This window comes from Crocodylus porosus, unplaced genomic scaffold (genome assembly GCF_001723895.1).
Source record: "Crocodylus porosus isolate Cpor-Errol unplaced genomic scaffold, CroPor_comp1, whole genome shotgun sequence".
NCBI lineage: Eukaryota > Metazoa > Chordata > Crocodylia > Crocodylidae > Crocodylus > Crocodylus porosus.
This window is the reverse complement of record NW_017728910.1, coordinates 27,933,348-27,960,877: the sequence shown is the minus strand read 5'-3', so window position 1 is coordinate 27,960,877 and position 27,530 is coordinate 27,933,348. Positions and strand designations below refer to the sequence as shown.

At 45.1% G+C, this 27,530-nt stretch overlaps 1 protein-coding gene across 2 annotated transcripts in view; it reads left to right on the top strand.

Moving 5' to 3' along the window:
- The window catches only part of ATP13A3 (ATPase 13A3), an 88,761-nt gene that overhangs the window by 20,140 nt on the left and 41,091 nt on the right, over positions 1-27,530 (top strand). For both annotated transcript variants that reach the window (XM_019532934.1, XM_019532935.1), the window contains exons 3-10: positions 9,308-9,403; positions 11,595-11,768; positions 13,866-14,036; positions 14,431-14,501; positions 22,167-22,247; positions 23,410-23,479; positions 24,596-24,730; positions 26,511-26,583. In XM_019532934.1, coding sequence (XP_019388479.1) covers positions 9,308-9,403; positions 11,595-11,768; positions 13,866-14,036; positions 14,431-14,501; positions 22,167-22,247; positions 23,410-23,479; positions 24,596-24,730; positions 26,511-26,583 — 871 coding nt within the window. The remainder of the gene's footprint in view (positions 1-9,307; positions 9,404-11,594; positions 11,769-13,865; positions 14,037-14,430; positions 14,502-22,166; positions 22,248-23,409; positions 23,480-24,595; positions 24,731-26,510; positions 26,584-27,530) is intronic.

The window sequence follows — 27,530 nt, the reverse complement described above, 5'->3', positions numbered from 1 at the left end:
TTTGTTTGGCTACTGTATTCTCAGGTGTAGCTAAAGTGCAGAGATCTAGCAAACCTAATGGGCACCGTGAGCAATATACTTGTGAACTTCAGCACAGAAACGTGCAAGCCAGTGCTCCTCGGAAGGAATGGTTTTAAGAAAAGCATGCATCCTCATGCATTCCCAGGTAGATGCATCTCAGAAATCTTGGGGTTTTTGGCTGTATCATATCCAAACCCAGATAATATTTGACTCGGTATCTTATTTGTGAAGCTTGGCTGAAAGTATAGGTCTTGAATTGGGTCTGGCTTGACACTTCCAGAAGGCTAAACTTATCATTGAACGTTTGAACATTGACTTATCATTGAACATCCAAATTTGTGGATGACACCAAATTATGGGGCATAGTAAGCACACTGGAGGGCAGGGAACAGATTTGGTAGATTTGGGCAGGCTGGAGAAGTGGGCAGAACAAAATAGGATGCAGTTTAATGAAGGTAAGTGCAAAGTGCTGCGCCTGGGGAAAAATAATCACCAACACACTTCCAGGCTGGGGGACGACCTTCTCAGCAGCACAGCAGTGGAAAGGGATCTCGGAGTCACTGTAGACTCCAAGATGAACATGAGTGACAAGGCTGACCGCACTTTATCACGCGTTAGCAGGTTCATGACGGACCGGTCCAGGGAGGTGATGCTTCCCCTCTGTGCGGCACTGGTAAGACCGCAACTGGAGTCCTGCATCCAGTTTTGGGCGCTGCACTTCAGGAGCGATGTGCACAGCCTCGAGAGGGTCCAGAGGAGGCCACTTGTATGTCATGGGCCTGCAGGCAAGGCCCTACGAGGAGAGATTGAGGGCTCTGGATCTCTTCAGCCTCTGTAAGAGAAGGCTGAGACATGATCTTATGACCATATACAAATTTGTCAGGGGGTGCAGCAAGGGATAGACGATGCTCTGTCTACCAGGGCACCCCTTGGAGTCATGAGGAACAACGGCCACAAACTGACGGAGAGCAGATTTAGGTTGGACATCAGGAAGAACTTCTTTATGGTGAGGGGTGCCAGAACAGGCTCCCGAGGGAGGTGGTGGTCTCCCCCACCATGGGGACCTTTAAAAGAAGACTCGACGAACACCTGGCTGGGGCCAACTGACCCCAGCGCTCTTTCCTGCCCAGGGCAGGGGGTTGGACTCGATGATCTCCCGAGGTCCCTTCCGACCCTGATGTCTATGAAATCTATGAAATCTACTGAGGGCCCTTCTGACCCAAAAAATCTATGAAATCTTTGAAATTTAAAATAACATTTATATATTAGTGCAGTATGTTGTATTTTCCTGTTAGCACAGGTGGTGCACAAATAGAGTAATTAGTAAGAAAGCTGAGATTACAGCAGAGTCCCTTTTTAGGTAGGATGGCTGAATGTTCCTCAAAACATACATTTAACAACGTTGTGTTGCCCAACCTTGTAGCTGAGGGCTCAGCTGGGCAGTTAGCAGAAGCACAAGGACTTAACTCCATTTTCATCTAAAATACTTGTGCCGTTTTGTATTCACCAGGGAACCTTTAGAATAGGTAAAACATGTAACTGAAACTTGCTGGTTTAAAGCAGAAGGGTTTTCCCCTTTGCCTTTTCCGTTGCTGTCACCCATGCGTCTCTTATTGCTTTTCTCCCTCCTTTTTGTTGAGATTCTTCCTCTTGGATCTCTTTCTTGCTCTTCCAGGTTGTCCTGCTTCTCTGTCTTCATTCCCCTCCCTGCACGGACAGGCTCGCTTCTCCATGCTGTCAGCGGGCCCAGCTGACGGCAGCATGGAGGCCAGTGCACTCTTCCTCCCTCGCAGGACCGCATCAGGTGCTGCTGTGGGCCAACAGCTCCAGTGTCTGTTCTCCTTGGTGACTTGCTCTGCTCTGCTGCACAGCCACATTTCGCTTCCCATTTTTGGAGGGCCTTCACATACCAGGTGCTGCTGCCGCTGGAGCCCACCTGGAAAGAGGGGAAGCAAGGCAGGAGATGGCAGTGGTGGGAGGAAGAAGCTGCTAGGACAGGGAAGAGCAGTGGTAATGTGAAACATATAGCTAATGCATGTCGGATATGCATTATTACCCCTAAATGAAGCTAGGCTGATTTCTTCCTATCGCGTACTGCTCATGTTCTTTAATGGTCTTCAGGCAGACAAAGTTCTTTGGGTGAATCTGATATCGTCTGTTAGACCAAACTAGTCAGAGGGGACCAGCAGGCATTGGAGCAGTCCCTGTTCCTCCCGAGCACGACCAGGAGTGACCAGGAATAACGGTCACAAGCTGGCAGAGGGTAGGTTTAGGTTAGATAACAGGAGGCGCGACTTCACGGTCAGGGCGGCTAGGATCTGGAACCAGCTTCCAAGAGAAGTGGTGCAGGCTCCTACCCTGGGGGTGTTTAAGAGGGGGTTAGATGAACATCTTGCTGGGGTCGTTTGACCCCAGTACTCTTTCCTGCCATGGCAGGGGGTCAGACTAGATGATCTGCTCAGGTCCCTTCCGACCCTTGAAACTATGAAACCAACTTAAATAGTTGGAAAACAATTTTTAAGCAAGCTTTTTGGGTTCAAAAACCCGTCATCAGGCTGAGCAAGTTTCAGCAGTCGGTGTGTGCTCTTTCTGGATGGGCTAAAAAGTAAAGCGGCCAGAGGCTGGGCTGATCTGCATGCAAGACAGGCCGTCAGTGAAGATGTAGATTGAGCAGTCAATGGGTGAGAGACAGGCTGGGTGCGGGGGAGAGAAGGAGGATGAATAGTGGAGCGGTACCTGGGGAGTCAGATGTCAGAGGTTATAATGTGTCATAAATCCAACATCTATATTTGGTCCATGATTTTTAGTGTCTAGGAGGTTGATGAAGTAGAGTTCATAGGTTCGTCTCTGGGAAGCGTTTTTTAAGTTCCCTTTGAGGATCAGGACAGAGGGATTGGAGGGAGAGTGGTTTTCTTGGGAGAAATGTGCCCCCACCAGTACTTGGGTATTCCTGTCTTTGATAGATGTCCGGTGTGCGTTCATTGTGGTGCGTATTTTCCATCGGGGCATTTGGTGCACTGGATGAGACGTATCACATTTCTGGAGGTGCAGGTGTAAGATTCAGGAATACTGATGGCTTTGTCATGGGGTGCAGTGATTGTGGGGTGGTGGAGATGTGTTGGCAGGTTTTGCATTTCTTGTCATGGCCTGGTCTGGATCCATTGGGTGTTCTGAGCATGAGGAAGTTTGCTTCTGGTGATGAGGTTAGCGAGGTTCGGTGCTTGTTTGAAGGCTGGGATGGGTGGCCCTGGGCAGATCTCTTTAAGAATAGGGTCTCTTTCTAGTATGGGTTGCAATTGTTTGAGGATTTTCCATACGGGTTTGAGGGAGGGCTTATATGTCAGAACCAGCGGTGTGCGATTCGTGGGGGGTTTTCTTTTGTACTGCAGCAGTTCTTCACGCGGTATCCCAGTGGCTTTTTCAAACGTGCGATCTCTCTCTCTGGAGGAGTGTCCTTGCTGGGTGGATGCCCTTTTAAGATTGGTGAGGTTGCAATCCTAGGTATTCTCCTGAGTGCAAATTCAGTGGGATCTGAGGGCTTGGCTGTATATCACAGCTTTTTTGGTGTGTTTAGGGTGATTGCTGGTTCTATGCAGGTATGTATGTTGGTCCATGGGTTTCTTGTATAACGTGGTCTGTATTTTATCATTCTGGATACTGGTCATTGTGTCTAAAAAGAAGATGTTGGTACTGGAGTATTCAAAAGTTGGATGGAGGGGTGATGATTGTTGATTTTCTGATGAAATTCAATCTGAGATTGCAGGTTTTCAGTCCAAATGGTAAAGAAGATGTCATTGCTATATCTTAAGTATAGCAAGGGTTTGATGGTGCAGTTCTTGAGGAAGTCTTCCAGGTGGCTCATAAAAAGGTTGGCATACTGTGGGGCCATTTTGGTGCCCATAGCTCTTCCCATTGTCTGGAGGAAGTGTTGGTTATTAAAAGTGAAATTGTTGTGTGTGAGGATGAAGTGTACAAAGTCAGTAATATCCTTGGGTCTGTACTCTGAGTTGTAATCTTGTTCCTGTAGATAATGTAAGGCAGGCTTGGATGCCATCCTGGTGTGGGAAGTTGGTGTATAGGCTGGTAACGTCCATGGTGGCTGGGAGGGTGTTGCTGGGAAGGTGGTCTATGTTTTGAAGTTTCCGTAGAAAGTCTGTAGTGTCTTGTACCAAACTGGCTTTGTGGGTGATGAGCTGTTTTAGGATTGCTTCAACGAAACCTGATATTTCCTCTGTTAGGGTCCCATGGTTGAATATGATAGGTCTGTCAGGGTTCCCTTGTTTGTGGATTTTAGGGAGCATGTAAAAAGTCCCTGGGTTAGTAGGTACTGGGGGGATCAAGGTCTGTAGTTTTTCTTGTAGTCCTGATGGAAATGATTTGATGGTATTGTTGAGCTTCTTGGTGAAAAGGGGAGTAGGATCTTCTTGTAGTTCTTTGTAAGTAGGTGGTGTCAGAGTGTTGTCTGTTAATGGTCTTTAGGCAGGCGAGGGTCTTTGGGTAGATGTCATATCTTTTTATTAGACCAAATAAATATTATTTAATGGTCTTTAGTGGCTTTTATGTGCTATCTTTGTCCAGCGATGAAATAAGGCTTTTTTGTCTATAGGCCAGACATAGGGTAACTTTTGTATGTAGGAAGTGTCAGACTGGTTGCGTAAGACATGATGTAGGACAAGGGCACCCTTTTGCAAACTAACTCCTGGGTTTGTTTTTCCAGCATTCTTGCCTTCTTGCATAAAGGCCAAACTTGTTTATGCCTCAGCATCTTTCAAAGTTGGGGATTGTTTAAGTCTTCAGCTTGCCTAGCTCTTGTTGTTAAGGAGCACGTGGAAAAGCTTGTAAACCCCGCAGGAATTGTGGTCGCTCTGTGCGGGTGGTGGGGGAGGCAGAGATCAAGTGCGTAGGTGCTGGACTCAGATTTGTATAAATTACGTGGTTTTAGAGCTGTTCCAAGTTTTGGGGGTATTTTTCAGTTCAAACCCTTATTCACTTGTATAGTTCTTACTCATGTGTCCCATTTGAAACTGCTGTGCCAAGGGTTGCAGTGGAAAGTACGCTTTCCCAGCTGCAACGTCTTTCTGACATTGTGGAAGATATGCATGTATTTGCATTGCAACACATGGCCTTTGTGGGTTTGGTTGGCTACATATTACAGTACTGTGCATTTACAATAGAAGAGAAAGTAAATTTTTTATGAGGAAATAGCTTGTAACAGTTGTATTATGTTTTAAAGGTACAGCATTTTCTTCACCATGATTTTCCTTTCCACGTTGAAAGCTGTAATCTCTTTACTGCTGTGCCTTGGGATGCTACCACATAGGACAATGCCCTTAGATTATTTATACCCAGTGGCTTGTGTAGTGATTCCTAGTTTGCGTTCCTGGCATACAAACAGACGTTATCACGGTTGGCAGTTTATGTCCAGGTGAATATCCATTGCTGGGGCTTGATGTTCTCATTAGGAACCGAACTCTGCCTTCAGGCAGGGTTACTCTTAGCACAGTGTGTCTGTCACATGGGTTGGCATTCATTTTTGAATTACTTCCTGTATAAATAAAGACTCTGAATAAATCAGAATAAAGATCCTGATGTATGTCAGTTTCTGAAGATTGGTGTAAATCTGCTACAGGCCACAATATACAAGGCATTTGCACCTTTTCTCAATTATTTATTTTATTATTGTGTGTGTGTGTGTGTGTGTGTGTGTGTGTGTGTGTGTGTATATGTAGATGTAAATAAATGTCTTAAATGCATAGTATTAAGTCACATTAGATTATTAGCATATGAATCACATTAATTCAATTAGAGAAACTATGTAGACGTGTATATATAGCCTGAAGAAAGAGACATAAACTGATTTGTGATGTTTGCATAAACTTGCTTTAGACTTATTTGCTTAATCCAAAGGTCAGTCTTGTGAATTTTGTTTGCAGTCATTCATGAATTCAGGACAGTCTCTGCTTACAAGTTTTCCAAAGTTTTTTTTTTTCTTATTTAAAAGAAGGCTCTTTAAAATTAATGTGTGTTGGATAGAGTAGACTGTGTTAATCCAGAAGTCAGCCTTGTGAATTTTGTTAGCACCTATTCATGAATTTAGGACAGTCTTTGCTAACAAGGTTTCCAGAGGCTTTCTCCACCCTCTGTTTCAAGAAGGCTCGTTAATTAATCTGTGTTTTGCAGAATGTGCTTGTGACAATAAAAACTAAACATGTGGTTTAATGATTGTACGTTCAGTGAAGCAATGATGTGTAACTTTTATTTTTACAAGTCTGACTATATCAGAAGGAATGTACTTTTTAACATTGGATGGCCTCGTGGTATACACATTTCAATTTAGCATGCTGTGGGAATCTCAGTTTGTATTCTTACCTGTTTAGGCATTTAACTTAAGAGTCCTTGGATACAGGAACATAGTAAGTTGTCTGAATGGACTTTTAAGAAAAATATATTATCGTTAGGAAAAACTGAAGTGGTTCTAGAGAGGCATGTTTGTGCGGTGTCTGTTCTTTTGCTGTTTCTTTAAACTAAACTGCAGATGGAGATTAGCTTCTATTGGAGTTCTGACAAACTAATTTAGTAGACAGAGGTTATTTACTTGGTCTAAATGAGCATGGAAAAGCATTGACTCATCCATTCAGCTGACTGTAAATGGTGCTGATTTTATGGAAAGCTTCAGTCATTTGTGCAGATGCCCTTGCATGTGCCTCATGCTGCAGTCTTTCATTTCATATGATTTTTTTTTCCAGAGTGCCCCTGCCTCATTCTGCACGCAGGGCAAACCTGTTCTGGGGGGGAATTGAGCTAAGACAGGGTAGCGCGGTGAAGGAGACTGGCTCTAGGTCCCTGTCTTTTGTTTTAGGGGTTGGAGGGTGCATAGTGAATAGGCAGGTTGGAGAAGCGGGTCCCTTCTTGCCTCTGGTACAGCATTCCTGTTTGTTCATCCAGTGACGTAGATCACGCTGTTCACTAATGATGTTCTCTGAGCGTCGGACTTGAGAACCAGGGGTCTGATTTGCAGAAGTGTCGCAGTTGGGGACAGTGGGAGCTGTGCTTTTGGTGATGGGAGGTGCTGCATCCTGGCTAGCACTGGAACAAATCAGGTCCTAGGTGTCTTCACTGGGGCATGCAAAATTAATTTTACTTTATCCTGAAATGCTCCCTGCCTCTGTTTCCTGTCTGAAACACAGGCATGGTAGCAGCCCTTCAGCCTTCAGGGCACTTGTGAAACAATATTTAATTAGCTGATGTCCAGCAGAGTAAGTATAACCAAGTGCAGTGCAGCAGTCACTCCTTTAAGTGATCACTGTCTGCGCTGTAGAGCGAACAGGAGAATGGCTTTGGGGGAGGTTTCTTGCCTATTGTGGGCTAGGATCAAGTGCAGTCATGTAGGTAATGATGGTAGATAATGCACATGCCCTAGGGGCCAAATGAAGGTTGTAGAAAGAAATTCTGGCATTTCTTTACTTTTGTGAGCATTTGCATAGCTTCTTATGCAGTGCTGAAATGCTTTGTGAGCATAGTAGTGTGGGGCACTTTAATCAGAATAAAGGAAGCCTACGTGTGCGTCCTGCAGGCAGCTCAGCAGTCTAGGCCATGCTCCTCCCCGGCTCTTCTGCCTGCTCCCCAGATGCTGCTGTGCAACATGCAAAGCACTGCCCGGCTACGCTGTCTGAGCATGTTGACATTTGGGGTAGTTCATATCCAATTATACAAGGCAGAACCTTTCTAATGGTTCAGCGGCATTGAGCGTGGGACATTATTATTGCAGGCACCCGCGTGACTGTACATCAGGTGTCCTCGTCCCTTCTCTGGCTTCTCCTGTTCTCTTATGGTTGTTTGTCTCTCTCCAGTTGGCAAAGACCTGCCATATTCTCTTGCATGTGACCTGCACCTTCCTCCCAAAGCCAGCTGGGGAAAATTGGGGTGTACATTATATGCAAGGATGAGGGACCCCCACAGGTCCAGAAATTTGGTGAGGGGAGATTTGTAGCGGTGGAAGGTGGGAGCCACAGCAATTAACATTGCTACTTAGTACTACTCCCTCCCCTAGCTCCCTACCACCAACTTTCTGGACACATTGGGAGGTCCCCTCCTCAGCTGCGTGCTGCATCAGGTTGGTGCGCAGGGTCCGTTTGTGGCTGGACTTGGTGTGATGGCTGCAACCCAGCACGCAGCCTCAGACCTGGCATGTCGGGTCTGACTGCGCGCTGGCTCCAGAGCCATATACCGGGTCCGACCCAGACTCGCTGCACAGACTCTCGGCACCCAGGCGCAGCGGCAGCATGCAGGTCCAGACCTGGCGTGTGGTCCTGGCCTCGGCACGCAGGGTCCGACCTGGCATGTGGCTCCAGAGCCTGCATGCGTGGTCAGACTTGACACGCGGCCCTGGATATGGTATGCCAGGTCTGACTGCAAGCCCAACTAGCACTCACGGCAGCCTCGGGAGCAGGCACAGCTCCCTAGCTGATGCCACTTGTGTACCTCGATTGAAGATTTTTTTTTTTAAGTTTTCCCCTTCACAGTCAAAGTGCCTACTGCGTATGGGCTGCACCAGACATGAAAAAATACAGTACGTCTGGCCAGGGAGTGCCTTTCCTTCTACAATACAAAATTACCCTGCTCCTGATTTGGTGTCTTGCGTACTAGTCTGATACAGAAATTATTAGGGCACAATAAAAATGAATATGGAGCAGTATGAGGATCTCTAGCAGTATGTGTCTAAGTAAGTGTTTTAGTTTGATACAAGAATATCATTAAGCAAAAAATGCATTTAGGTATTGCAGCCAGCTTCAAGCAAAATGGACTGAAGGGTGGCTTGGTAGGCAAAGCACTCCACCTAGAAGCTGTGGTTTTAGATACTAATTTTGGCACAGATTGCCCACGTGGCCATCAATCTCTCCGCTCCTCAGTTGCTATCTCTGAAATAAAGCTGTTTTCGTACTCCAAAGGGGCATTATCATGGTAACATCCTAAATATATGTGAGGCGTTGAGAGCCAAAAATGGAGTTCCGGTTGTGCTTGTTTGAAATTGTTAAATAACAAATTAGGGACTGATAGGGTAAAATTGAGCTGGAAAAAATGTTTTTAAACTTATATAGTTCTAGTGAACACTTCTGCTTTTTGAAAGCAAAATGCTTTAAGCTACGGTTGGAAATTCTGTTGGGGTTCGATGAAAGCAGGTCAGATGTCGTGTTTCGCATCTGTAAACGTGGCAGCACCAAAGATGTTGCTGAAGATGCAAAATGAACAAAATGTTACTTAAGCAGTTTTTACTCTCCCTTTTTAGAGGTCTTCCATACCTGAAGTTGAGAAGTTCCACGTCACGCTCAACATGGAGAAGGAAGAAAAGAAGCTTGTCAATAAAGGCGAAGAAGATGAGATGGTAACTGGTTTTATGGTCTAGCTTCACGAAGTAAAGGAAATGTGGTTTCCTAGGGGGAGGGCTTTCTGTTTGGGGCACATTGCATGGGGGAGAGCGTATCTCAACTAAAAACACGTCTCTCAGAATTGCCAGACAAACCTTGGAGCCATTCCTGGATTTGTAAAGGACTAGCTTGGGGTGGATGTTTTCATTTCTAGAAAGCCCGAGTTAACAACCAGGCACCTCCTATAGAGTCCGAATCTGGCAGGCGCTGTACTACAGCATGATTCGAAACATTCATGGGAAGATTGCAGTGAAGCAGGGTATTGCTTAAAACCCAAAGGCTGGCCACGCTTCCTTGTGGCATGGCGTCCTGTGAGAGCAGCGTGGTATAACTGTGCTCTTCGTGTGTGCGAGGCTGACCCAGGCGGGGTTGTGCCCGGTGAGTGGTTAGAGGGGCGGGTTAGTGATAGTTAGATGTTCTGTAACAACTCTTGCCTGGCTCAGACCCGTGGACCCGCTGCTGCATGCCTGATCCAGTGCACGTGGCACCTGGCAGGGTTCATCTGGGACCTGGCCCCAGCGAGTGCTGTCGGCAGTGTGTGTCCCCGGCCCTGCACACAGAGCTGGCCTGGCGCAGAGCGCGGGTCAACAGGGCAGCACTCGGGGCTGGATTATGCGGCCTACGTAGCCCCATGTTTGACACCCCTGCTTTAGGGAAAATGAGTTTTAAAGGGAAAATCCTAGTGCTTGGTCATTTAAATCTCCTGCTGCTTTTAAGATGGCAGGATGTCTGGAAGGCTTGTTCATGCACATGAATTAATTTCCTCCTAAACTGTCTGCTCCTGCTCCTCTCCCAGTCCCAGGGGTTGAGTGTTGCCTGTGAAGCCACCCTGGGGTGAGCTGGTTCAGAGGTGCAGGGAAGGCTCATGCTTCATGTCCAGATGACAGGATCTGACCTCTTACTACTAACTGAGAGTAACCATGTGTTTACAGGAGCACGATTAGAGCTGTCAGCACCAAAATGGAGTCATAGGATGTTTCAAAAGAAGTACCACTTCCTGTTCAAAAAGGAGAACCTCTTGGTTTTGTTTTTAAAGTGGTGGGAGCCCTTTGTGGTGAGAGGAGGAAAACACTTATTTTTTCCCCAACATTTTTATCCTTCCCTTGGGATGAAGTGCCTGCTGAGCGAATGATATGTTCCCCAGTTTGTCAGAACCAAGCCAACAATTTTTTACGAAAAGTTGAAACATTTATGGAAAGTTTTCTGTGTTGCAAAGCTGTTTTTTTTAAATCAGTTAATTAAATGAGCTCTAAGTACAATAATGTAATGAAATTTCAGGAAGGTTTTGCCAAAAGTTGTTTGCATATAATGCTTTCATAAATGTGAACAAGGATCAGTAGCATCTGTGGGAGTTTCCATTTGGCTGAGATTTCAGAGCCCTAGACACGGTCTGATGATGTAGCGTGAGACAGTGCAGGACAGGGCCTGAAAGTTTCTTTCTTAAAAATGCCCTGTGTCATCTGGCTGAATTTTCTGTGCCTTTCCTGTGACTGGTCCTCCGCTCTCACCAAGAGGCACTCAACACTTTGCTGAAGCTAAAATCTGGAGTCAGTCTCATGCCAGCTTGCCTTGCCTCCCTGTAGGCTGTTTTCCCAGCTGCTACACTCCAGTTTTTGTCTTTGGAAGAAGTGCTTCTTGTGCCCCTTCTGTCCCATGCTTTGCTTCATGTCTGCATCTAAAAGTTCCTGTGAGCAGCACTGGAAATCTGCTTCTGTCAGTCTGTCTCTGGGACTGCAAACGGGAGAAGCTGTGCTAACTGCGTGCTCTAGATGCTGAGCCAGCTGGCGTGCCCTTCCCACCTTTGTAACCAGTGGTGTGAACTTAGTTCCTTACACCCTGAAAACTAGATTGTGGCATGAGTCTGCTCTGAGGAATCTCCCAGGAGGCAGGCCCGGGAGAAACCTCTTCCCATACAGAAGTGGTGTGAATGTGTGCGCATGCGTACCTCTGCCCAAACAAAGCAGCATCCCAGCGTGGTAAGAGAACTGCTCTGGAACCTCCCTGTGCCCCCAGCAGGGAAAAAAGAGGAAAAGCCTTTGAAAGGGGCTCATTTATCTGCCTTGGTTTATAGCAAGTCAATACTGAATTCCTCAGCCAGAGCAATTAAGGATATCATTGCTCATTATTTGTTTCTCTGTTTTTGTGCAGGAGATTTATGGTTACAATCTGTGCCGCTGGAAGCTGGTTTTAGTTGCTGTTGGGGTGTTGTGTACTGGCGGCTTCCTCCTCCTCCTCCTCTACTGGATGCCTGCGTGGCGTGTGAAAGCAACATGCAAAAGGACGACACTTAAAGACTGTGAAGTGGTGCTGCTGCGAACAACTGTAAGCCTGTGCCCCCAACTGCTCTCTGCTTTTGTGAATGCAGGGTAGAAGAATGGTTAGAGGCAGGAATGAGTGGAGCTCAGACATGTCTTCCTGGTGGCTTGACTTTATTTGCATCGTGGGGTATAAATGATCTAGGGCTGTTTTGTCAGTAGCAAGGAAATTGAAAAATTGAAGGGTCTCAGAATGAAACCAGAAACATTCCTCAGTTTGTTTGTCAGATAAACATGAATAAAACCAACTTGCACTTAGTCCACATAGCTTCCTGCATATGAAAAACCAACAAATCTAAAGGAAGTTTGCTGAATTAATGAAGACTTTTGGTCCTTTGTTATTTCATATTCAGCTAAGCAAGTAACAGAGATTAGATAGCATTCATTGAAGCTTCAATTGTTTTAGTTAAACGATTTTCTAAAAATGTATCAGTCCATGCTGGTAATGCACTCGTTATTCTACATATCCATTCAGGACTGTATTTAAAAAAAACTAGTTACAAAAAAGAAATATTAAGAAATGGATTTAGCTTTAGAAAGAATATTTTAAGGTGTACAGTCAAATTTGTGAAGAGTGTTCAGACAGCACCTTGCTGGTGTCATCTCAACTTAAAGAACATTTTTGTACAACTTAAATGGTGTGTGCAAACCTGAAGGAAGACCGTGCTTCCACGGTGCTCTGGACATCGTGGTCTCCTTTAGAGCAGAGGATTGTGGGGCTGAGGAGACCCCAGCTTTGGAAGTGCGTGAGCAGAGGCTGCAGACCTCTTTGCCCCGGGGTTTTGTTTAGTGTAATGCAGTTTCTGAAAGTGCAGCAGCCGTGGGTGCAGCAGACTGCCTTGCTTCCTGAACCATCACGCTCTGCTATTGTATCCCGGCTTGACTTGGGATCCCAGCAGCTTTTATAGTTGGTTCAAACTGGAGGTGATTAGGAATTTTCCAACTAAACATTTGTTAGAAAATGCTGATTTGCTAGACCAAAATGGTTTTGGAAGCGGGCAGGTAGGTTTCTATTGAGGAAAGCAGTCTGGGTCCTTGGTGCCTTGCCCCTGGGGCTGCCACAGATCTGGGCTTCAGGGTCTGTTCTGCCCGTTAGTGTGGCCACGGGGTTTTGTCCCTGGCTTGAGCTTCTAGGCTCTCAGTCCTGTGGCGGGCAGGCTGGCTCCTGGAGGTGGAGGTCTTGGGGCTTCTTTACTTTCTGCCATGCTGTGGGACCCTGAATGTCCTGGCTAATGTTGGGACTCTCCAGCCTCTTGTCTTACTTCTCCATTGCTGGATTCTGGGGGTCTGCTCTGCCCCAACTCCACAGCAAACTGCTGTATTTTTTGTGGGTAGAACTGTACTAAGGCAGTCTGGCTTTTTTCAAAGCACCTTTTTGGGATTTCCTTTCTGGTTCAGAACAAAAACTGGAATTCAGAGTTTTGATTGGGTTTTCTTCCCATTTGAAGAAGGCTCTGCACAGCTCTCTGTGTCATCTTCTATAGTTAAGGTTTGTCTGATGTAAATTCAGGCATAATCCAATCATTAGTTAGCTGTATTAGTCTGAGGGTAAGCAGAAGGCACATGGGGAAGTTAGCTGCTGGCTCTAAGTGCAGCCTGCTGTGCCATTGCTTGTATAACACTAATACGAAGTTGCATGCAGACAATATAAACAGGAGAGGCAAAAAATATGTGACAATATTGCTATCTATTTAAATGAAAAAAGTATGTGAATCCATTTTGTTACATACTTCTAATCCTTGAAGAACCAGAAGTGAGACTTAGAGCCCTGCCATTTCCATAGAAAATAAGTAAGTATTCTAGATCCCATTGGGAAGGTGGAGATCTGCCCATTCTGATGCTAGTTTCATAGTTTTTAGGGGGTGGAAGGGACCCTACTTCAGCGCTTCCAGAATTGTGTGATGTTGAAGTTTGATGAGGGAAAACAATAACTTTGGGGGTAATTAGTGTCAAACCCAGGGTCCCTTCCACTTCAGTAAACCTTGGTAATTGGTTTGCTTTTTCAACTCAGTTTTGGTACTTCAAGGAAAGAAATCAATCCCTGAACTCCCTTCTGTGTTTCCTTAGATGTTAATATTCTCCATCTTTTCTCTTAATCTTGTAGGATGAATTCAGGATATGGTTTTGTGCAAAGGTTCGCATTGTGCTTTCTCTAGGAACCAGTCCGCTGCAAAGTCCTGCTTCTCCTCAAGACAAGGTTTCGAATGGCCATAGCATTCATGTATTTGAAAACCTGGCTGAAGAGAACAAAAATGGCCCTCAAAAATATTTGCCTGTAAGTGGACCTGGGGTGTATGAATCTTTAGTCTTTGAGGCTTGTAAGAAAAGAATATACAAACCATGTGTGCAGTTCAATACATGTCCTGCTGAGGCTGCCGGAGAAGTTAGTTGGGTGAGGGTTACAGAAAACAAAGGTCTTTTGTTTCAGTATGTTTTGGGATTGCTGAAAGAGTAAGGATATTAGAAAGCAAACAGTCACACTGCATAAAACATTGTACAAATAATAATGACGCCACGTAGTAGCAACTTTGTCTCCTCTTCAAAATTAGAATGTATGTCACTTTTTAAGTTAGTTTTAGAAATTTTGAGCAGGAGTGCAAAATTTTAAATGGAAAATAATTGTCAAATAGTGCCAGCTTTGTCCCCAACTGCTTTTATTTGACTTACAGATTCGCTATTTCTCACACCACAGCGTGAAATATTTCTGGAACGATGCAGTCCAAAGCTTTGATGTCATAAAGTAAGAATGCTTCTACTTTTCTCTTGTGTCATAGAGCAGGTATGTGTGTCTTTTTTTGGTAGCTGTAACTAGGCCCAAAAATGTTCTGTGGGAAAGGACAAGTTAGTCTGATCTTATATTTTAGCCCACTGGAATATCTCTGTCTGGTTAGAGCCAGTGAAGATCAGGATAGCTAGCCTAAACCTCTTCTGAATGGCAGCAAGGGTCTTGGTGAATCTGGCTAACTGATACACCCCCTCAATAAGGGGGCTTGGCATGCTGTTGGAGGAGTGCTGTGCAGGGGTGTACCTCTACAGCTGGTGCTTCTTGGCCCCTACGATGTGCAGGTGCCGACCCTTAAGGTGTCCTGGAGCATCCCTGGAGCTGATGACAGTTCCATATGTGGGACATAAGGAGGTTCAGGTCCTCTCTCTGTCTGCATCGTGTCTCCAGGGGCTCCAAGTTCTCTCTCCACCTCTCGTTTAGCCTGGTGCCCCTTTCTCTAGAATGACAAACTGGGACTCGTTGCTCTGCGACTTCTTAATTTGCATCTGGTTTTCAGCAGCCTAATTTTGCTTACCCCAGTAATTAACTATGTCCTGGTTCCCTGCTACTGACAAGAGTAATTTTCTTTTCAGTCTGCTATTTAATGGTGTAGTTCTTATATCTTAATTTGCAGTGGATGTATTTTGAGCGAGTCCATTCTGATTTACTTCCACACCTCCCATACTCCATTTGAGTAGAACAGCCAAATGGCTAAAAGGCTTAACTGCTGTCATAACCTTGCTTAGCCTGTCTTAATCACCATTTCACTGCACTGAACAGCCATCTGGTCAGACATTTCCAAAGACTAAGAGGATCATAGGACATAATTCATGCTCTCCAGAAACGAGAAGCAAAATAGTTCTACTTCTGGGGAACATGGCTACACAAGTGAAAGCCTACTGCTTCCATCACCTCACAAACATTGCTTTCTAAGATACATGTAAAAAAGCAATATGAAAAGCTGTTAACAATGCCACAGGTTTAAAGAGATCAAAGCACCAGAGTACAAGCAGTGGCAAAAGCATAAGAAAACCCATTTTATTCCATATATATGAAGCAAATTTAAATTGAATATGGTGGTACTGTAACTGATCAGGCTACGGGACCTGAACCTGTTCAGCCTCCACAAGAGAAGGCTGAGGGGGGGACCTGGTGACCGTCTATTGAACTCACTAGGGGGGACCAGCAGGGTTTGGGAGAGACCTTGTTCCCCCGAGCGCCTCCCGGAGTAACAAGGAATAATGGCCATAAATTGATGGAGAGTAGATTCAGACTAGACATCAGGAGATGCTACTTCACAGTCAGGGCAGCTAGGATCTGAAACCAACTTCCAGGGAAAGTGGTGCTGACTCCTACCCTGAGGGTCTTTAAGAGGAGTCTACCTGGCTGGGGTCATCTGAGCCCAGTTTTCTCTCCTGCCCAGGGTGGGGTTGGGTTAGAAGATCTACAAGGTCCCTTTCAACCCTACATCTATGAATCTATGAGCTGTCATGTTGTTGTGTCTGTGAAGACTAGGCCCATCCAGAACCCCTTCAGCCAGGCCTATTGACAGGTCAAAACCATGAAAGAAATGATAGGATCAGCAATAAGGAACTTGTCTATCCTAGCTGGTGAACACCAGTAAACTTACCATATATATACATGACCCCGCATTGGGGCAGGGGGTCGGACCTGATGATCTCTTTAGGTCCCTTCTGACTCTAAGTACTATGAAACTGTGAAACTATTGTTAGATGACAGGTTATTTTAATTTAGCTGGTGTAGGTGCCCTGGGTATTACAGGACCCTCTTTTAGGTTGCTAGTTATGACTTGGCCAAACTTAGGCTGTTTAGGTAGAAATTTTCCTTGCTGGGTCTCCGCCTCAGGCTAAAGTATAACAGAAAATATGGGGCTGTGGCAGGTGACTTGTGAGGAGAGGCTGAGGGAACTGGGCTTAATTTAGTCTGGAGAAGAGAAGACCGAGGAGGGCTTGAATAGCCGCCTTCAAGTCCCTGCAGGGGGTTGCAAAGAGGATGGAGCTGTACTGGTCTCATGGGGGGCAGATAACAGGATAAGGAGCAATGGGCTCAAGTTGCAGCAAGGAAAGTTGAAGTTGGATATTAGGAGAAACTTTGTCATGAGGAGGGTGGTGAAGCACTGGGACAGGTTACCCAGAGCAGTGGTGGAGTCTCCATCCATGGAGATTTTGAAGACTCAGGTAGACGAAGCCTTGACTGGGAAGATGTAGTTGGGGTTGATCTTGCTTTGAGCAGGGGTTTGGACTAGATGCGACCTTCCTGAGGCACCTTCCAATCCTTATTTTTCATGATTCTATAACAAAGATGATGATAAACTCCAAAACAGCTAAAAAGATTCACCCATTTGATTAAAAAGAAAAATGGGGGGAAAATACACTTTTTTCTTAATCCCTTTCAACTTCTTAACACAACTTACAAACTTCTGTACTTTTGAGCAGAGACATACCTTTGGGCTGAGGGATTGATTAGGTATTTAGAGACGCATCTCACGTTTTTCTGAAAGATCTGCTTGCATGTGCTCCATGGAGGTTTATTGGATCCTGGAAGCTAAGTTTTCTAAAGATTGCTTTTACAGTTAGCATGCTTCATCCCTTGACAGCTGATGAATACTGGGCTGGACAGCATATGTGTGGCTCCCACCAAAGAAATAAGCACTCGCTATTCCAGGGCTGCAAGGGCAGAGTAGGATGTTTGTATGGTTGCACCTCTTGGGCATCAGGAGCTGCTGGTGCCTAGCATGGAAACAGCACGCACAATTTCCTCTCCTGTATGCTGGGAATGAATCTGGACGTGTAGTACTTGGGGCTGTCTACAGGACCCTGCTTTCTTTATTGCATTAGTTGGAAGGTATGTGGTGGATGTGCCTGGGGACTGTCAGAAAGGAAAGATGGGTTTGTTGTCACAGCAGCTGTATGCTATCCCACCTCTGCCCTAGAGGTCCTGTGTGATGTTGAAGAAGCCTCATAAGCCACAGAATTCACTGGCTGTCCCCGTTCCTGTTTTTTGACACACCTGGGATCAGACTTGCAGCATGGCTGGGGCTTCTAGAAAGCACATGTAGTGAGTGGGAGCTCTTCTGTCACACAAAGGTCTAGAAAACCCAAAGCACTACCAGAAATAAGGCCCCAGGCTTCTCAAAATGCCCACATTTTCCTGAATGTTCCTGCCTCGGCTCCTCCAGGCCACCCGCTTCCATCACTAAATCGTCAAGGGAATGTAAAGAAACACGATTTCCATGAGCCCACCGTAGAAAAGCCTGCAGTGAAAGCAATGACTCTGTGTTCAGGGCAGGGTTTGGATTGGCATGTGGGCCATGCGCTGGATGTTGAGGATGAAAAGAAATACCAAATCCCTCCTGTGCACTGAATTGAGCAAAACACCTGGGAACAAGGTAATCTAGAGATGGTGTCCAGGTGCAGACCTGCCAGGGAGGAGTATAAAGGCTTCCTGGGCAGCTTGAATGTGCCCTCTGAGCATTTCCTAACTTTTGAGCACATGACTTTGTACTCCAAGAACATTCACCACAATCCAGCACTCGGCTCAGAACGGTAAACACAGGAAACGTACGTGGAATTGTTCCCCTATTAAACATAGCTGACTATTGTAGCAGAAAGGATGCACCTTTGGCCCTTGTGTGTCTGAAACCCTTTGGGCGCGATCCTGTTTACCCCTTGCACTCCAGGCGGTGCAGATGCAGCGATGCAACTGTTGTTTTTGGCACCCAGACCCAATTTTTGGTGAAATAGAACAGTGGAAGTGATTGGGGGGATGGGAGGTGGCCCCTTTCAGCTTTTAGCCTGACAAGGCTCCTGCCCGGGGCTAGTTTTGGTCCTGCTGGAGCAGAGGATGAGGCAAGAACCCAGCCCCCGCATCCTCGTGTGGTCCAGGGCAGCAGCTGTCTCACTGAGCCAAACATCTTTTGGCTTGTGCTCTTCCCCTAGTGCCACATACCCCAGCCGGGCAGCGCGGAGTGGGCTGGGGTGAGTTCTCACCTTCCCTTCCCTGTGGTGAGAGCACTTTGCTGGGAGGCAGGAAATGGAGGTTCAGATGCTCCCTGCGTGAGGGGTGCCCAGAAGCTGGGTGTCTTGCTATCTAAGAAAGTGCTCTAACCATTAGGCTATTGTGCTAACAGGTAGGAGGCTCCTCCTCCTTGTCCTCATCTCTTCCTTGCCTCCCTCTCTTTGGGGTCCACAGATAAAATTTTGGGACCTGTCTAGCTGGCGTGCAGCCCTGCTGAGTGGGCTTGGTTGCCTAGTGCAGGCAATGTGGAGTTCCCAAGGGCACCCGAGTGCCCAAATGTGCAGTTATATGGCTGTGTATGTGCCACGTGGGTGCACAAAGGGTTCATGGAGCCCAGCTCTGTGTAGCAGACAATTCACGACTTCATGGGGAGGTTTCCAAACTGGGATTTGAATGTAGGTACGTGTGAAAATGGTTCATCACTTTGTGGAGAAGCAGGTATTGACTAGCTAATGACAGCATGCAGCATGGCCCCAGAATGGTCAGATGATAATACTTGGCATTTCTAGCATTTTTTCATCTGAAAATGAAGGACTGAAAACAGTAAAGAACTAATCCGTCACATTCCCGCTACATTAAGCCAAGTCTGCAGCCAAAGAACTTAATTGGGAAAGCTTTGTAGTATAAACACTTAATACTGGCAAAAGCCTGCTTTTGGGCATATAACTCATACTGGTTCCCGGGGTGACATGCATTGCTTTGGCAGAAGTACTCCTTGGTGTTGGTAAAACTGTGTTTATACACGGGATTTTGCTGGTGTAGAAATGTTTAAAAAAACTGCAAGCAAACAGAGCGTGCATCTCAGGCTGACAACACTATCCTGCCAACATTTTATCACCGTTGTACGGCTGGGAAAACTTGATGGACAGTGAAGCAATGGCACAAATGTAAAGGGAACCAACAACTTGTGTTTTTTCTTGGGGACAGATATTCTTATTTTCTTTCTTACAGTTAATGAAGTATTTCCTAATACTGCACAGTTCAACCAACTGGATACTTTACCAAACTTTTCAATCTACCTTTGTACACAAACTAAGCATGGGGGGGGTTCTCCATAAAGATTAGGTACCTGTAATAACAGGTCTGGGTACAGAAGGTCTGCATGGAGCAGTAAGTATAGCGTTCACTTCCAAGCAGACGCTGTAATAAGTGTGGACACTTCCATTGTGGTGCGTCCCACTCTGAAGGACTTCTGCCCTATTTGAGTGTGCTGCATTTCTGGTTTTGGGCAGGTGGCTTGGCGAGGAGGTAGACTCCTTAACTTCTCTGGGCCCCTCGGTTCCCCTTTCCCAAGGTGCAGAGGGATGGAGCCCAGGAGCCAGCTATAGCTGCTAAATAAGGGGGAAGGTGGTTGATTTAGCAGCCAGCAAGTTTGCTCCCTAACACACTGGGGAAGAAGGGGAGCACGGAGTGGAGTAGGCTGTGAGTGCGTTGGGTTTCTCGCAGTCTGGGACCTCCTTGCTTTCTACCTTTTGAATTAGTGCTAGGAGAGCCTGCTTGCTCCTGGCTCCTCTCTTCTGGGACACGGAGCCCGCTTTGGAGCAGCTGGGGTGCTCTTTTAGGAGGAGGGGAAAAGGAGCTGGGGAGTCTTTTTGGGTTGCTAGCACCTTGCACTGCAGCCTTGCAGGAAGGCAGGGCCACTGCCTGATTGAGCCCTGTCATGTGGAGGGGAGGTGGGAAGTAGAGGTCACCCCTGCCCTCTTGGCACATCCTGCCAGCCCTTGTTCCTCCTGCTGCCAGGCAGCATGAACAGGAGTCTGTCCTAATGTCTTCCCTTCTCTGCAGCTGGCTGCAAAATAGTCTGATTGGCTTCAAAATGAGATGGGGCCAGGGACACCAGTAAAAACACAGGTTTACCTTTCAAAGAAGTTTGTTCCAGAGCCAGTTCTGATGGTGATAGACTAAACTCGGTACATGGGAAATGACAGGCTTGTGTTAAATGATTGTTCTTGGTGATTGGGGAGCCTGTTTTGCCTGTTTGTGTGGCTTGCAGTTGTTATAGCGAGGGGCTGGTGGGATGGCTCTGAAACCCAGCTGAAAATTGTGGGTTGGAAAGTTCAACGGGACTTAAGAATAAAAAGGGGACAGAAATACTAGGATATAACAGAGCACAGGCTGAAGAGGAGACCGCTCCAGGGAGGTGGAATCAAAGCGCACAGAGCAAGGAAGAGGAAAGCACTCACCAAAGAATTGGGCTGAGATCAGCTCCATGACTAGGGACAAGCCTGAGGTCTGACTTAATACAGGTATCCCTATATTGTACACCATATCTCTGTAATGCACACCATGCTGTCACGAGCTTGATGTACAGACACATTTGTCCACAGTATCTAGTCTAGCTTTGGGGTTGCCCCTTTATCCCTAATAATTAGAACAAAGGTCTATTTGGAGGCCTGAAAAAAGAAAAATCACCATTAGAGATGTAGGACAGGGAAACACATGAATAAATTGAGACAAAACATTGCCTATGCATGTTAGTTTATGAACCCCAACTATAGCTAGGAAAACCTTGAACTCCATGAGTTCTGTTCACCTCTTATTGAAAGCAGATGGAGCATAGCCTGAGTCAACACTGAAAACAGAAGAGCATGGCATCTGAAGAAGCTAATCATGGAGTTAACTGCTACATTAAATAAGAAGAATTGCTAGGAGCATACTTCTAATGTCTGGTAGATGAGGATGCTTTAATACTTTCTCCATGCTCCACGTGTTAGAGCTTTTTTGCCTCCACCTTGACCCTTCTTAATCAGTTTGACTTGGTAGCTGTACATCTTGCATTGGGTGCTCTCTTTACTGAGCAATACCAATCTGGCCGTGTGATTTCTCGAAGATATTGAATGGTTCTGGTTTATTGCTTTACATTCACACTACCATAATTATAGGCAGTTGCGTGGCAGATCTTACGAAGAAGGGATGTTAATGGAATGGTTCTGAATGTGCAATGTCAACTGGTCGTCTTCTGGATATTGTAGAAAATGTCTGTCGTGTCTGAGCACTGTCTTTTGGAAGTGGTCTGTGGCTGGAAGAAGTATGTTTAACATAGCCTAACTTCTGTGACTTAACAGAGACTGTTCAAAATAGTCATGTCTGTAGAGGTAGTTAAAATGTCCATCCAGTTATCAAAATGTTTCCAGTTCTCATTTCAGAGGCAAAGGGAACAAGTATTTAAATAAAAACAAACCTGTACCCATGTTTTCTGAATACAGCTTCAATATCTTTCTGCTTTTTGTTTTTTTGAAGAAGCAGCAGCTTCCAATATTTATGCCAATGTTTAGTTTTTTAAAACTTACTCAAATTAAAGATCAACCAGAAGCTATTAAATATCTTGGTTGGTGAAGTAAAATCAGAACTTTGCTTTTATTTTAAATTATTTCATTGATGCATACAATAATATGGCAAGAAGTGGGTGGAAGAGAGTCCATATAATCACATGACAGTTACTAATATACAGTTTTAATAATGTTCCTGAGCAACGTATCTTGCACTGTAAGGTAGCAGTCCTGAGAAGTTTATGGGTTATTTAAAACAAAACCAAAAATAGCGATAGTCCAGAAGATTCATATTCAAACTTGATTAATTTTTGTTTGCTCTCCAATTATTTAGAGGACTGGATGACTCTGTTTCCTGTTCTTCAATTCATGCTGACCACAGTACGGGACTGACTAAGGTGGTGCATGATTACAGGTAATGATACCACATTCCAGTTAAAATATGACTCTAAAAGTTGTCAGGGATGTACAGGAGTGCTTACAGATAGCCTTGCATGGAGAATCGTAGCAAAATGAAGAGTGTTTGGTCTCCCTCTGATTGTTCACACCAGTGCTGAATGTGGATGGAAACATTTTTTGTTGTCTTACCTCTGTCAGGCTTTTTTTCCCCCACCAATATCACTGCCTTCAGCAGTGGGATTATAAATGCTGATATTTGAAAATGAAGAGGAATTATTTTGCTGACTCATGTCAGAACATGCTTGTGATTGGTTTAAGATTTTTTTTATAGAAAGTATCTTTGCCTTCCAAATTTTTTTAGCATAAACCACAGCCTGCACAGATGTGACACGGATGTGCACAGGTGTGGAAAAAAGTGAGAGGGAAGGTGGGCTGTGTAAACACTGTGCAGCAGAGCAATGACACAGAATACTGAAGTTTTATACACAAGCCTTAGCTCATAAGAGTCCCTGCTCTGGCTCTCGGGATGGGGTCTGTAGAATAACTGCAGCTCCACAGAGTGCTGCAAGTTTTTATATAATGACGCATTACTTCCTAAGTTATACATGTGACTATCATCTTTTATATCTTGGAAAGGCCAGCATCATACTTGTTCATAATTTCCTGTCACTATTAAATCCAGTTTTTCTGCATGCTTGCTATTTTCCAGATAACTGTCCATTAATTTTTTAAAACATTTTTTCTAATTATTGTTTAAATTTACATATTTTGGGGTATCGTATATCTCAGTGTAGTAGCCCACTGCTGCAATCTTTACAGTTTAGCAGAGAACTAAATTCTGTTATTTTGTCTGTTTTCTTGACATCTCTGTTTTTTGTCCAGAAAATTAAATTATAGCTCAATTTGAGCCTAAGTTAGAATTCAGTGTCTGGATTTTGAAGACTTAGTCTGTCATTCAGAGATATATTTTTGTTCTTGTCTGTTTTTCAACCACCATTTATATTTTGTACATCCATATCTGACTTTTTAAGGGATTGCAGACTGAGAAAGAACCTAATATTCTCTCAAATTACTGTGAATATAACTTCTTTAAAATAATGGAGGTTATTAAATATAAGTATGGTATAGATTATCCGCAGCCAGAGTGTAAATGTCTCTTTGGATCTTCCTCAATATAGAAAATTATTCTATGGAGTAAATGAAATTGCTGTGAAAGTGCCTTCCATTTTTAAGCTTCTGATTAAGGAGGTAAGATCACTTTAAGAAATTATTCTGTAGAATTAAAATACTTGGAGGGGTGCTGAACAGGGGTGAGGCTTCAATTGGTGATTGTGGTCAAGGGAAAAAAATATTTGCATAGAAATTAAACTGGCTTGATTCGGCAATATGAAGGGGAGCCTGCAAACTGTGTAGGGCCAAAGACCAGTTCTGTGTCTGAACTAGCAAGAGCATTGGAGAGAGCAGCATTTGGTGGGGAGACCTGCATGCTGTTCAGGGTCTGTAAACAGAGTGTGGATTGCAGCGGACTCATTTAATCAGATCCCGTTTCTCCTGTTCCACTGTTCTCGTCTCTTGGTAAATAGAGGTTTGAACAATTGACTCACACTTTTCTGTCTTAGGGGCAACATGGTATGCAAAATTGTTGAGCTCTGTTACCATGGGCTCCTTAGAAAAAAGAGACTGGACAGACCTTGGGGAGTGCAGTTAATCTTAATATGTCAGATAAACCTGTCCTATTCTTGCATATACTGATAAAGATCTAGCATTATGGGATTTAGGGCTATTTATCGTGACCTCCAAAGGGGGACACTTTTCAGGTTATTCAGGGCCGAAGCCCCAAATGGCTTGTTCAACCTGAGACAGGAGTCCAGTGACGACTGCCACGAATCCCTTTTTAGCCAGTGTGTTGACTGCATGGTTGTTTTAAAATTGCCCAACCGTAGAGAAAAGTATTAGCGTAGCGGGAGGGAGCAATGTGGATATGAAACAGCAGGATAGCAGAAAAACCACACAGTTGGTTTAGCAGAACTTGGATGGGAAATCTTGACCCCAAGGGAGGTGGGCAGGGTACTGGGCAGGAGAATTTTTTGGAACAGTTTTTTTTCTCACTTAACACACTGCTCCCATTGACTTTGTTGAGAACTTTGTGACTTTTGGCATTTGTCCCTCTTAAAAGTTGGAAATCACTGTCCTAAGGCTTGCTGGACTTTACACTGGCATATGAAGTGAATTGGTAGTGGGGAAACAGGAAGCGCATGGGCAAAGTTTTATAAAGTGGTTGTCATGTACAAGGAGCTGAAAAGTCTTTCTGCACCACTTAATTCTGCCCAGGACAGTATGTGACTTTAATGTTTTCTATTGCAGGTCCTCAACCCCTTTTACATTTTCCAGCTATTCAGTGTGATATTGTGGATCACTGATGAGTATTACTACTATGCATTAGCAATTGTCGTTATGTCTGTAATATCCATCATTAGCTCACTCTACACCATTAGAAAGGTCAGTTCAAATTGCAATGGTTATCTTTGTCAGTTGTTTCTGTCATTTTAAGATGGAATTTGGGTTTTTTGTAATTAATCTTTTCAAATAACGTAAATAAGGCCAGCTAATTAATACAACAGAGCTTTTCACCCAAGTCCTTCATGTGCTTTCTTTAATGAAGATACTTTTTATAATTTCAAAGTTAGTTGCTTAAATGAGATTTGGCCTCGTTGTCTGGCCCAGGCTCTCTTGGTCTGCTATCTGGTACCAAGTAAACCAGTACAGCCTGTTCCATGGTCAGGTTGTTGGTAACTAAACCAGCACCCCCACCTGCACTAGCCTGGGTGAGGGTTTGTGGACACCCAGCAGGACTGAAAACAAGACCTGTCAAAGGGTGAATGAGCTCCCTGTGCGCCAGTGGCCGTGCGTACTGGAGAGGAGATGGGCGCTGCCAGATCGCTTTGCCTGAAGAATCACCAGTGATGCAAAACAACTCAACTAAGGGCCTTCAGAGTGGAGGAGGGTTGTTATAGCATACAAGTTACCCCAGAGGTCTCAGCAGCCTCGGGATTGACTTGACTTAGTGAGCGTGAAGGAAGAGCCCACTTGCAAAGGCTGGCAGCAGTCAGATACAGAGCCGCAGGTCCCCCATATATGTGGGATGTCCTTGTATCTAGATTCTTCTGCTGGATAAGAGAGGGTGGGGTCGATGTTCTGTTTGGGACCCAGCCTCAGTGTCATTGCTTGTTGGTAAGCCTTTGATCTGGGTCAGGATGGGTGTTTTGGATGCTGCTGACCAATGGAAAAATGCCAATTCATCTTCCATTCTGCCCCATATCAGGCTGCTCCGCCTTACACAGCTTCCTCCTTGGAAGACTGAGGGGAGGAAGTGCCTTGTGGAACAGAGATCTGGTGATCCGCTTTCAGTGCCCATTTGGCAGCTGTAGTTTAGGTGCGGTTATACTTTACCTCGTAGGGCGGTGTATTGAGAGCCAGAAAGACTTGATTGGAGACAAAACTACCTCAGAACCATGTAAAGTCAACAGGATGAAATTCGGGAAGGATGAGTGCAGAGTGCACTTGTGAAGGATGAATCAATTGCCCAAACACAAAATAGTTAGGCTGCAGTATTTTAGGAAAAGCTCTGGATCGCAAGTTGAACATGAGTCAACAATATAATGTTACCCCCCAAAAAAGGCAAACCATATACTAGAATGTATTCACAAGTGTCATATGCAAGTCAGGGGAAATGAGTCTTTCACTCGATTCAGCACTGGGGAGGCATTGCTGGGAATACTGCATCCAGCTCTGGGCACTGCACTCTTAAGAAAGAGGTGGACAGATTTCTCTTTGGATTCTCTCCAGCAAAAGTGATTAATGGTCTAGAAAAATGATACAGGAGGAAAGACTGGAAGAACTGGGAGTATTTACTCTGCAGAAGAGAGGAGGCTTTGGTAACAATTTTCAAATAGGAAAAGGGTGGTAGACTTCTGTGAGTACAGGCAAGAAATAGTTTAAATTACAACAAGTGCTATTTAATTTAAAAGTTCTTCCAAAATCTGCCCTATGAGGGTGGCTTAACACTGGCAGAGACCACCCAGAGACGTCCTGATTGGGCCCTTTTGAGTGTGAGTTAGACTGACGTGTCTGAGATGGCTGAGAGAGGGGGTGATCCGCTCTGAGTGAGGGGTTGGACTGCAGGACCCCCGGCCCCTTCTGCCTTATTTTTCTGTGATGCAGCATGGACCTAGATGGATATTTGTACAACTAATCTGATTTGCTTTTTCCCGTTTCCCAGCAATATGTTATATTGCATGACATGGTGGCAGCTCACAGCATTGTCAGAGTGTCGGTCAGCCGAGCAAATCAAGGTAAGCTGCACTGGCAGCCTTTGCTTGAAAAGATGAACCTGCAGCTGTTCCTTGTGGGTCAGTGCAGCTCTGTGCTTGGGTCTGTCTGGTTAAAGGAACTACTTGTCTTCACTTCTTAAGTGCTGCTTTGCTTATTAGCTGCTGATTCATTGTTTGGGATGAAAGAGAGGTGTGATGCTGAACCGGAGAAAATCATAGCAATCCTAGAGCAGTAGAGCTGGAAGGGAGCTCCACAGGTCACATCTAGTCCGACACCTGCCTGAGGCAGGGTCAGCGCTTTCCAAACCATTCCTTAAGTAAAATGACCAACCTGAAGGTATCCTTCCAGATTACCTCAGCCATTGTCGGATGTAACCCAGATTAGGTGGCCCTGAGTTGCCCGTTTCCTCATATGCAGCTACCATTGCAGTATCTCGTTCCTGGCCTGCAGGTCACAAATAAGTGTCTCCCGGTTGGGCTCTCATTAGTAACTTAGAGTGACTGGCAGCAGGGGCTGTGGTGTGCCCATCCTTGGCAGCCCTTTCCCTACTAACGTGAGCTGTGCTGTCCTGGAGAGCAAAAGCTCTGGGATGCTGTAGGGTCATTCTTGTTTCCAAGGCATCCACCTGTGTAAAATCAGTGGTTGTATTTGAAGCCATCAGTTTCTTTTAAGAAAGGAGTCAAGCTCTCTTCCCCTTCTCTTACAGCTGTTTACCTGTGACGAGTTAAATCCAGCTGCACATTTGGAGGCTAAACATACAGTGGAGTGGGGCACTGTCCAGTTCTTTGCTTTTTAGGGTTTTTTCTTGTTTGAAGCCATACCATTAATGATATGGCTTAGGGGCAACCAACATGGGTTCATCAGTGGCAGGTCCTGTCAGACCAACCTGGTGGCCTTTTATGATCAGATCACCAGATCATTAGACGCAGGGGTAGCAGTGGGCATCGTCTTCCTGGACTTTCGGGAG